General features: G+C 41.6%; 1 protein-coding gene across 3 annotated transcripts in view; it reads right to left on the bottom strand.

Moving 5' to 3' along the window:
- Positions 1-6,790: 6,790 nt before the first annotated feature.
- RYR2 (ryanodine receptor 2) overlaps positions 6,791-12,363 on the bottom strand; it is a 739,460-nt gene continuing 733,887 nt past the window's right edge. For all 3 annotated transcript variants that reach the window (XM_032430318.1, XM_032430320.1, XM_032430321.1), the window contains 4 exons: positions 11,683-11,747; positions 9,907-10,007; positions 8,986-9,037; positions 6,791-8,250 (listed from right to left, as the gene is read on the bottom strand). In XM_032430318.1, the coding sequence (XP_032286209.1) occupies positions 8,155-8,250; positions 8,986-9,037; positions 9,907-10,007; positions 11,683-11,747 (314 nt within the window). In that variant the 3' untranslated portion in view covers positions 6,791-8,154. The remainder of the gene's footprint in view (positions 8,251-8,985; positions 9,038-9,906; positions 10,008-11,682; positions 11,748-12,363) is intronic.

Raw genomic sequence — 12,363 nt, 5'->3', positions numbered from 1 at the left:
CCCATTGAGAATGATATCACTGTGGGCTTTTCATAGATGGTTTTTATGATATTGAGGAATGTTCCCTCTATCCCTACACTCTGAAGAGTTTTAATCAGAAAAGGATGCTGTATTTTGTCAAATGCTTTTTCTGCATCAATTGAGAGGATCTTATGGTTCTTGTCTTTTATTAATGTCCTCTATCACATTGATTTGTGACTGTTGAACCACTCTTACATCACAGGAATAAATCTACCTGGTCGTGATGGATAATCCTTTTAATATACTGTTGGAGCCTATTGGCTAGGATCTTGTTGAGTATTTTGACATCCATGTTCATCAGGGATATTGGTCTGTAATTCTCCTTCGGATGGGGTCTTTGCTTGATTTTGGGATCAGGGTAATGCTGGCCTCATAGAACAAGTTTGGAAGTTTTCCTTCTGTTTCTATTTTTTGAAACAGCTTCAATAGAATAGGTATTATTTCTTCTGTATATGTTTGGTAGAATTCCCCTGGGAAGCCATCTGGCCCTGGACTCTTGTTTTTTGGGAGGTTTTTGATTACTGCTTCAATTTCATTACTGGTTATTGGTCTATTCAGTTTGTCTATTTCTTCCAGGTTGCTTAATTTGGTGGCATATAGTTGCTTGTAATAATTTCTAATCATTGTTTCTGTTTCCTTGGTGTTAGTCATGATGTCTCCCCTTTCATTCATGATTTTATTGATTTGGGTCCTTTCTCTTTTCTTTTGGATAAGTTTGGCCAGAGGTTTATCAATCATATTAATTTTTTTAAAGAACCGGCTTCTAGTTTTGTTGATCTGGTTTCTATTTCATTGATCTCTGCTCTAATTATTGTTTCTCTTCCCCTGCTTGGTTTAGGTTTTATTTGCTATTCTTTCTCCAGCTCCTTTAGGTGTAAGGTTAGCTTGTGCATTTGGGATTTTTCTAGTTTTTTGAGAGAGGCTTATTTGGCTATGTATTTCCCCCTTAGGACTGCCTTTGCAGTATCCCATAGGTTTTGGACCGATGTGTTTTCATTCTCATTGGTTTCTGTGAATTGTTTAAGTTCTTCTTTAATTTCCTGGTTAACCCAATCATTCTTTAGCAGGATGCTCTTTAACTTCCAAGTGTTTGAATTCCTTCCAAATTTTTTCTTGTGATTGAGTTCCAGTTTCAAAGTGTTGTGTTCTGAAAACATGCAGGGAATAATCTCAGTCTTTTGATATCAGTTGAGACCTGATTTGTGACCCAGTATGTGGTCTATTCTGGAGAAAGTTCTGTGTGCACTTGAGAAGAGCAAGTATTCTATTGTTTTAGGGTGGAATGTTCTGTATATATGTACGAAGTCCACCTGGTCCAATGTGTCATTCAAAGCTCTTGTTTCTTTGATCTTCTGCTTAGATGATCTGTCCATTGCTGAGACTATGGAGTGTTGAGTTCTCCTACTATTAATGTATTATTATCAATATGATTCTTAATTTTGGTTAGCAGTTGGCCTATGTAGTTGACTGCTCCCATGTTGGGGGCATAGATATTTACAATTGTTAGATTTTCTTGTTGGATAGACCCTTTTAAGTATGATATAGTGTCCTTCTACATCTCTTACTATAGTCTTTGGTTTAAAATCTAATTTGTCTGATATGAGAATTGCTACCCCCAGTTTCTTTTGAGGTCCATTGGCATGATAAATGGTTCTTCATCCCCTCACTTTCAATCTGGAGGTGTCTTTAGGTTCAAAATGAGTCTCTTGTAGACAGCATATGGATGGGTCCTGTCTTTTTATCCAATCTGTAACCCTGTGCCATTTCATGGGAGCATTTAGGCCATTCACATTGAGGGTAACTATTGAAAGATATGAATTTAGTGCCACCATTTTGCCTGTAAAGTCCCTGTTTCTATAGATTGTCTCTGTAAATTTCTGGTCTTCGATACTCTTGGGGTCTTTTATAGAATCCCCCTTAAAATTTCTTGCAGTGCTGGTTTGGTGGTCACATATTCTTTCAGTTTCTGCCTGTCCTGCAAGCTGTCTCTCTGTCCATTCTGAATGACAGCCTTGCTGGATAAAGTATTCTTGGCTGCATGTTCTTCTCATTTAGTACCCTGTATATGTCTTGCCAGCCCTTTCTGGCTTGCCAGGTCTCTGTGGATAGGTCTGACCTTATTCTGATGTTCCTACCTCCGTATATAAGAAATCTCTTCCCCCTAGCTGCTCTCAGGATAGCTTCCTTGGCTCTAAGATTTGCGAGTTTTACTATTATATGCTGGGGTGTTGGTCTATTTTTATTGATTTTGGGAGGGGTCCTCTCTGCCTCTTGGACACGAATGCTTGTTTCCTTCCCCAGATTAGGGAATCTCAGCTATGATTTGCTCAAATATACCTTCTAGTCCTCTCACTCCACCCCCTCAGGGATCCTAATAATTCTGACATTGGAACGTTTCATGGCATCATTGATCTCTCTAAGTCTGATCTCATGGGCTTTTTAGCTGTATCCTTATCTCCTTGGCTTCCTTCCTGTCAGCTTATCTTCTAGATCACTAATTCTTTCTTCTGCCTTATTTACCCTGGCTGTTAAGAGTATCCAGTTTAGACTGCATCTCATTCATAGCATTTTTAAGTTTGGCCTGATTAGATCTCATTTCTGCTAATGGTTTTCTTAAGCCTAGCTATTGACTTCATAATTGCTACCCTGAAGTCTGTCTCTGACATCTTGTTTGATTAGGTCTGTGGCAGAGGCCATTGTCTCTGGTTCTTTTTTTTGTTGGGAGTTCCTCCTCCTATTCATTCTGTTGAGGGATGGTTGAGGGAATGAATGTACAGAGTCCAAAATATCAACCACAACCCAAGCAAGATACACCCTAGGAAAATCCAGAGCGGTCAGAAGCCACCACCAAAAAGACAAAGCCAAAATGAAACACAAGAATAAAATTTATAAAATTAAAAAAAAATTGAGAAAAAAATTAAAAATTTAAAAAGGGAGGGGTAGAGGAAGGGGGGCTATAATCTCTCAGTGTGGACAAAGTAGGGTGTTTCAGTGGTTCACGGGTGTATTTTGTTCTGTTTGTTAGAGGACACTACTTCTCAAAATTACAGGGAAAGTAAAACTTGTATATATTTATAAAGGTAATATTGAATAGGGAGAAAGGACTACATTGAAGCATATATCTATAAAAAACCATAGGTGTGAAAAAGTATATGTTAAAAACCAATGAAGTATGATATATTAAACATCTAGTTGAAATGAGAAAAGGTAAAAAGAAAAAACAGAAGAAGCGTAAGAGAAAGAATAAAAAGTTGTATCTGAAAAATAAGCCACGAGGCAACGACTAGAGCTCAATACACTATTTCCCCTGGTGTTGGGATTTTACAGTTTTATGGGAACCATAGGGTTGTTGTCCTCTCCTCCTTCCAGTTCTTCCAGCCTGTCTCCTGGGGGAGGGGCCTGCGGCACTGTTTCTCAGGTAACGCTGCTTGGGCAGAGTTGCTCTGCCCCCCACTCCCCAGGGGGGGGGCTGGGTTCCATGGAAACCGGTGTTTTGAGCTTTTGTTCTCTGGTGACTTTCCGCATCTCTTCTGAGGGTCAGAACAAAAATGGCCCCACCCAAACCTCTGTCCGACAGCAGAGAAATTGCAGTCTGTTCTCTTCACTAAACCCTCCAAAACACACAGTCTCCATTTCTGTAAGCGCCGCTGAAAACCGTCACCTCCCATCGTAGTGCGTGCCCACGGTGACTCTCAGAGGTTGATCCCACGAACCTGCGTGTCCCTGCCCTTTGTGCTTCTAAAACCCCGAGTCCATCCCAGGTTATACACACGCCACCCACCCACCCTCCCCACAGCTCCTGGATCCTGCCTGAGCGCTGCTCCTAAAGCCCTTTCCCAGCTGCTACCGCTCTTCCAAGTTATCGCTGGTCCCCCGGGGCAGGACGCTTTTGTGCTCAGGTGTTTTATCACTTTCCAGGTGTCACCTTAGGGCAGCTCCCGCCCCCTTCTGTTTTTCTTCCTATATCTCCCCACAGACTCACAACTCTGCCCTCCCTACCTTGCAACAGGTGGTGGTTTTCTGCTTGTAGAGATCCAGATATATATTCTCACATCTCAGGCTGATTTCGTGGGAGTTCAGAATGGTTTGGTAGATTACCAGCTAAATTCAGGGGACTGGTTGAAATGGGGTACCCTACTCCTCCGCCATCTTGCCTCCCTGTCTTGGATTAAAATCGATGCTAAGTTTCTTTTTCTCAGAAATAGCTGTGTTCAGTGGTGCCTTCTGAAACCAGCTATTCATTTGATAATCACTTCGAGAATTCTCCTTATCACAGATGCAGACTGTCGGTGGGCACTGGTGACATTTCAGCAAAGCTTTTGTACTAACCGCTTTCTGGTTTCATTTTTGCTGGGTCAGAAAGAACCTGTTATTTTTCAAACCATTTTGGCCACAATAGGAAAAAGATTAAACAGAACCTGGCTTTTTAGAAAAAGCTCCAGCTCTGCCACTAACCAGAGCTTTGACATTTAACCTGCCTAGATTGCTCGTCTGAAACATGATTGCTCAAGTCCTTTACAGCTCTAATGTTCTAGAAAGCCTCAAATGTTATATATACAAGGAAAGTAGTGCTTCCGCTGCTCACTGTTTCTGTACTGAGTTGTGACATTATAAATACTCTGTAATTTGGGGAACATGGAACTCAAAGGACCTACTTAGCTACCTGTTTAATACTCGCATTAGCACACAATTGAATATTATGGATCTAGATGATATGATAGGTTCAGACCTTGTCGCATTAAGAAATGTGTTATTTATATTTACGGCCATTAAAAAACCCAGGTGCCATGCATGCACTTGTCCCAACATGGAGACATTCCTTTTCCAGCTTCTGTCCTAGGTATTATAGACTGCTGGACAGAAATGTCACCAGTAAGAGGACAGGGAGGTCATCCTCTTTAGCACACAGTAGATACTTATAAAATAATTTGGAGAATGTCTAACTGTCCAAAGCTTTCCATGTCAAGTTATACCAGGCTTAGGTAAATGTATTAAATACATTTTTTTAAAGTTCTCCTTTACCGTGTCCAGAGTAAATGAAGCACTGGCCACACTGACCCAAAGCCCTTTCCAGCAATGGCGGGGGTGAGGGGGGTATATTGGTATATTCACCCAGAAAATTAGAGTTTAAGGAATAGGAACACTTACCCCAGTTAAAGCAAGATAATGAAAAAAAAGGTATCACTTTCATAGATAAGCTTTTACAGTCAGGAAGAAAGTATTTTCATTACAATGTAACTCTTAAATGATGTTTTGAGGGGCTAAGAATGGCCTGCACATGAGAACTAATGAGCATCAGTCCAACGATTAAGTACCATTTAGTGCATTTGGAAAACTTCAACTGTGATTCTACATTTGTTTGATGGAGTTGGATCAAGACATGTTTCCGGGGGGTAGGGGGGAGAAGAAAAAGAAGTAAGAATGGCAGGAAAATGTCTGTGAGTGTTCAGATGGAAACATGTAGACATTATAACATCTGTTGTGAAGGTCTGAATAGTTGTATAATACAAATTCTCTAAAGGGTTTACATTTCTGGAGCTTGAGTCAAGCAGCCCTGAGTTTAATCAGAGAAGTGGAGAGCCTCATTGACTTCATGTGACATTTCCTGGGAGAATTAATAATGCTGATACAGAAAGCCCCTTCTTCCCTTGAGGCCTTGAGAAGGGAATGGAGAGGTGACCTCCTCTAAGTGTTGGCCATGACGAGGCTGGGCGGTGGGTGGCTTTCTAATGTGACTGGCTCTGCTCCCTTACTCTTCCTTCAACGCTGATGCCCAGAGTCTGGGTGGAGGGAAGCTTCCTTTCCAGAATTCAGCCTTTTTCTTGCTTCTCTGTGAGCACTGTCACCTTCCCAGGCACTAAAGCCAGGAGCGATCAATTAGGAGAGTCAACAAGTCTGCAAAATCCAGGCCGGTGACAACTAGCGATTTGTTCATTCACCTCTCACCTGTGCTGTTGTTTCACATCAAACCTGCCTTTGTCTTATAAATAGAAGACCTGAATCTAACAGCACATTTTATGTCCTGGAGAAATATTTATTCCTCTTTTCTGTGTGCTTCCTCTGCAGTGTTTCCTGGCAAAGGGGAACGTGCTTTTATGTTTTATGGAGCTGATCTGATTTATTTTATTCAGACTCCTGGGAACCTAAGAGCACCTCCCTGGGCAGGCTTGGGAGTTCCCATGGTGTGGCCAAATTGATTCCATTCCTTCTCCCAAACAAAAATGATACCAAAAGACAAATGCAAAATCTAGGTACCACAGCCCTGGTGTTGTGTCAGTAAGGTGACAAATGACAGGTGATACCCAGCACAGTGCTTGGCACACAGCGAGTATTCAGTTAGTGTTTTGAGTGTTTAATACACCCATTCCTAGTGTACCAGTTCTTTCATACGAAGGCAGAAAGTGAACCCCTGCTATTACAGGGAAACATTTGCCCTGAGCAAGGAAGAACCTTATAGAATGAGAGCTGTATAAAAGTTAAATGATTTGGGAGACAGTGATTTTTCTGTCATTGGTGGTTTTAAGGAACTTGGGATGGCTGCAAGTCAGGGAAATGACGGGGGGGTGGGGTGGGGTTGTTCAAACTGCCTGCTGACTCAGGTTCTGTAATCCTAAAGGCGGGAACTTGCTTAGCCACAGGGAAATCTCAGGTGTTAAAGGCTGTATGGCAGGGTTTGCATTGCCCTGGACCCCCCTCAGGTTATTAAAAGCTCAAGGTTTTATAAAGCCTCCCCACTATAAGTGAAACAGGGAAAGAAGAGAGTGAGAACGTTAGTGAAACAGTTTAATCAGAGCAGTTTTACAATTCTAAAATTAACAAGCAGACTCGTAATAAAAGAGCTCCAATGTTTGCAAAATGATCTTGCTTCCATTCTGAATCTGTCTTTTTATTTGTAAAGATAAAGCATTACATTTAAAAGGACTCAAAATGGAGTGATTGATAATTATCATCCGTGTTTTTTTCTTTTTTGATGCAACTGATGAAATCCCTGAATGGATATTGCTTCAGCTTTGATATTAAAAAACGGCCTGACAAGAAGTCCTTAATCAGCAACTGATCACAGGTGGCCAAAAGAAAGAGAAAAAAACCCAAAACTACTGTCAAGTTCATAATGTATCACATTGTTGGTGGATGACACTGGCCCCGAGCGTACAGTTAAGCCCACGACACTTTATTACTATGAATATAATTATCATGAACGTTCTCTCACGCTGATCAGCTTGCTTCTGGAGGTTTTCTTTGTTCTTTTAAACTTGCATAATAAACATGCAATGAATTATTTCTTTTGAAAGTATATTTTTTTTGCAGTCTTTTTGTTTTCATACAAAGATTTCATAAAGTTGCGTTGTTGCATCAGAGCATTACCAAAATAAGAGCAGGAGCACATGGGGAGGGTAAATGTGAATTTAGCGAATGAGAAGAGCCTCCTCTCGTCCTGAGACAGGCCACCCGTCTTTTTTTTTTTTTTAAAAGGTGCGCACAAACTGCTTTTCTTACCCTCCCCCACCAGAGAAAAGAATAAAGAAAAAAAGCCCACAAAATCAATCTAAGGAAAAAAAAAAAAAGATCGACATAAAGAAAATAAAGATGTTTTTTTCATGCACATATCTTCTGCATAGCTCAACCCACATATAGTAAGGCACTATTTCCCTTCGTAACTGGTGTCCACGGCAATCTCTTAAGTGCTACAGTGCTCTGTGACCATTAGAAAGTTCCTTTCAGGATGGTGAAATGAAGAGGCTGGATGAGTGTGGCTGTCACGCTTTTCTGTGACTGTCCCATAGCTCAAGGGGACTTCCCAGGAGTCTCAGAAGGAAATCGATCTGTTGGCATTACGATTGAAAGTATCCGAAACGGTGTTCTTTCCAGAGTTCCTAGTTTGTCTTTGTATGAGTTTAGGTTATTCTTCAGTCTTTATTCTCAAAATACACAAGGTGGGGGGGGAAGCACAGTCAGGTCTTCAGAAACAGAGTTCACTGCTCCCAGAAAGCATAGAATGCTGGCAATTCACAAATTCAGCAAGATGTTTCCAAGAGAGCAGAGAGAGAGAGAGAGCGAGCAAGGGAGAGACTGAGACAGGCAGAAAGAGTGAATGTGTATGTTTTGGTTTTCAGAGGTGATCTGAGTCTGAGTCTAATTTAGCTGGTCCTCATACTGTTTCCGGAAACAGTCCCCTGCTGGGAAAAATTCCCAGCACCTTTCTTGATACATCTTCCAGACATAAGATTCCTGGAAAAGTAAAGGAAATGTATTAACATCAGGTCTTTCCCCAGAGTCTGTGCATTACCACAAAACAGAAGACAGAAAGAAACACAAATTTGTTGCATGTATATGTCAAATATCTAGGTAACTGTGTAATTACACATAATTTACATGATTGGGAAGCCCATATTCATTTAGAGAGCTCCTAACCATACCAGACCTCACTTAATGCTATTAATAATCAATCTTCATCTGGACCATAATATAATAATGATTAAAAAACCTATTTGTGGTATATGATTTTAAGAGTTCTTTTAAAGATATTCCTATTAATTGTATCCTTCAAATTCAAGCTGTTAACTGGAGGCAGATATCTGCAGAGGCAGAATTTCAAATACTTAAGGAGAACCTTAGACATTTCATACACAATTATTTTTAACTGACCCTAATACTGTGGGTTGAAGTTCATCTGAAATCATCTGCTATCTGATTAAGCAATCAAGGACATTATACTTAGCAAAACCCAAACTCAGCATGTTCAGCTAATACAAGCTTAAAGTTTTTATGTGAACTTACAGGTTTACTTTTTCTACAAAGGGGATCTTTGCACACTCGTCCAGGATAACAGGAATTTATTAAGATACTATGACTAATATCTGAAAGTAATTCCAACCCTTCATGTTTCATGCACACGTATTCCCACCGTGTATGGATTCTCTATCACTTCTTTCAGAAGATGGTGTATGGTCACTGTTTACCTACCTGTCCTGTGTGCTCTGTTTCATCTTTGTTTATGAGATACATCAGAAAAAACCTACAGATACAGAGAGACTAATCAGAGATGGGTGGAATGGAAATGTCAGCATACACAGATACTTCTGATTGGGCTACATGCTAACTCTTGGACTGTTGGCAGGGCAAAGAAATGGATCAAAAAGGCAAGGCAAAAAAAAAAAAAAAAAAACGCCATGGGAAACAAAAACTTAACCTTTTTTAAAAGTATTTTTTTATTCACTCATGGGCTAGGAATCACAATCCCCACTTAGAAAACCAGGGATCAAAAAGTTTAAATAACTTCCCAAATGCCCCACAGCTGTGAATTCCAAAGCCCGCTTTTTTCTTTTGCTACAAAGCTACTCTGCATCTCTTCTGTTTGATATTAAAATTGCGTTAGAAACTAAGAATTACATTTTACCGAACTGCAGTTTGCGCTAGTCGTCAGCAATAGCCACATTTCTATGTGTTTAAAAAAAAAAAAATGGAACTTTTAACCGTGTTAAGATATAGTGCCTAAAGAGAGAATAGTGCCTCGAGAGATCTGTAGGTCCTCAGAAAAGAAAAATGGAGATGCACAGATCTCTAGGAAGCACCTGGAGTCTTCCTAATTGAAACGGGAAACATGGCCAGGGCTCTCTGAGAGGCTGAGCGTGTATTCCACTTATTCTTTTCCATCTTTCCATTTCATGTTCTAGAAGGTATCGTTCACACGAAGGGCTGCAAGTTCTTATGTGAACCTCCTCTTGGGGACAAGAGAACCACTAACTGTGGGTCTTTCTCTCAAAGCCTGAGCTCGAGCCTATGAAGAAAAGGAAGCTGTATCTCTCTCCTGTTTCTCAAGCTTGCTGAGAAGGGGGCATTGGTGAGACAGGGAGGGGCCGAAGAGTCTGAGACAGGCACACTCACAGGTAATTGGCCAGGTTGTGTTCCTGTAAAGTGTGGGTTTCAAAGCCATGTGGCACCGTGTCGAAGTAATCGTTGCCTATCCCACAGATGAAGCATTTGGTCTAGAAGACAAAGGGAAATACTAAAATGTCAGATTTCAGAAAGCAAAACAAAGGAACGCACAACTCCCCACTTAGGGGCAGCTGTTTGGTTTACTCAGTATTGTAGATGGTCATGAGGGAAGGCTGTGCCAAACGCGTGAATATTAATGTAACTGTTGCCTCAACTGTATCTTGCTGGAGGCTTAAAAGCATACAGCATAATGAGGGCTGTAAAGCGCTGTCTCTTCCTTGTTTTCTCCAGCCTAAGTGAGAATGCCCAGACCTAGCAATCACTCTCGTTCATGACGTTGACTGAAGTTACATAGGCAAGACTCGATGTGTCCTCGACTGAGACCACAAGCTTGGTACCTACCTGAACAAAGTCTGATGACCCAGGGGAGAAAGGTACAGATGACTCCCATTTGGGGAGGGCCAAATCAAATACCAAGCTGTGGGGTATTCAGTCCATGCCTGAGAGGGTCTGCTGTGTGCCAGGCACCATGCTAGATACAGAATTAATCAATGAACAGGTACTGGGGTAACTTTCTACTGTAGGGATGGGGTGCTGCTCCTTCTGCACCCTGCTTGTTCTCACCGCATCTCTTAGAGCAGCACCTCTTCAGGTCTGCCATCCTCAGGACTGGCACACAAGACCCAGAGAAGCAGGCTTTCTGTTTTATTATTAGAATTTCATAGGTATCAGCTAGAGTGATTTTAATCATTGTGGCCCTCGTGTGGCTCCAGATGCTCATCTTCCTTGCAAATTAGAAACTGTTTAATACCATTGAAGACATGTTTATGATGCCTTAGATTCTAGGGCCTCGACTCGAGATGATTAAAATAATTTATTAAATTCTCTCTGCCTTATTGATCAACAACTGTGGACAGCGATAGGCCATATTCAGCAATGGGTCTTTATAGCACTTGATGTCTTAACTAAACGGGCTCATAGGTAACAGTTCACTCATGAACTTGCCCCTCCTCTGTGTTACCTCTTGCAGTTACTCTGGGTGTAACTGAGCCACCATCCGTCTGGTAGCTCATGCTGGAAATCTGGGTATCCTCCCTGCTTGCTCAAACCCTTCATCCTCTGCATCTGGCCCATCACCCACTACTTACGCCAACTCCAAAGTACTGCTTGAATCCATCTGGTCCCTACATCTTCGGTGGATTTCTTCAGCAGGAGCCTCATAATCTCCTGCCGAAAAAATGCTCACAGCCCGCTTCCCTGCCCCTGATCTTGCCAGTTGCTAATGTACTCCCCATCTTTTAAACCATAGTTCTCTTTGTAAAATGTAAACCCCCGTCACCCTGCTTAAAACCCATTTCTGGTTTTCCACAGCCTCTAAGTTACACTATAATGTTCTTTGAGTTATTAGAAAGGGCTCAACATACTGCTTTGCAATTGTCTGTTTACTTATTTGTCAGTGAATCCATCATCTTGAATGGGTGGTTCTCCCGCTCCTTGAGGGGTAGATGGTGCCATATTAGTGTGCACGCACCCGGAGCCCACCACAGTTCCCACCTAGCACACTGGTCAGGGGTATGTATTGCCCAGGTCCGAAACAGGCCAAGGCAGTCACATGGTGCTTATGTCCTCCCCTACTTTCTCCCGCATTCATGATTCTTGGATAAAGACAGTAGGGGAAACAAGTGCCCACAGCAACAAAGCTGAGCCAGACACAGAAAGACTCACCTCCATGTCTTCTTTGACTTGCTCCTGTTGGTCTCTTAGTTCTCCAAAAGCATCAATAATTAAACCTAGTGTTCAATAAAAATACAGTCTAATCTTTATCAACCAGAGAAGAATTATTAAATTCACAGGCCCTTGGCTAATCCTTCCAAAGAAAGGGAAAATGGACAGCCGTGCCGGGAAATGCTCAGAATGTGTTACAGGTTGTGAGCACACACCCGACAGTCCTCCTAGGATGGCAGCATTCTCTCTTTGGGGGCAGGAAGGGGGTTTCACAATGAAGGGACAGAGCAGGAAAAACCCTTCATTACCTTGGCACATACAGAGGGTGTGTTTCTCGCTACTTCACTCTGAGAAAGAGCAATTGTGATTTCTGGTTGGAAAGCGCGGAGGACTCCATTAATGAGATTTTCAAGTACCAATTTGGAAATCAAACATTACCATATTAACTGAGGAACGTGCCTCAAATCATTCTTTTCACAAGTTCCTGACAAACTCGCCATCACGTTATTAACTGTGTCAGCCAGGAACTAACCGCCCTGCGCTGTTTTCCCTCAGACCCTTTTCCTTCTCTGACTCACTGGCTGCACCTCTTCCAAGGGATTTATGAGTTTGCTCTCTTATAAAACACATCATTGTTACACGCAATAAAGACATAAAGGATGGATTATGAATCCTTTAAAC

This window comes from Phoca vitulina, unplaced genomic scaffold (assembly GCF_004348235.1).
Source record: "Phoca vitulina isolate PV1807 unplaced genomic scaffold, GSC_HSeal_1.0 scaffold43, whole genome shotgun sequence".
NCBI lineage: Eukaryota > Metazoa > Chordata > Mammalia > Carnivora > Phocidae > Phoca > Phoca vitulina.
This window is presented reverse-complemented; position numbering and strand designations above follow the sequence as displayed.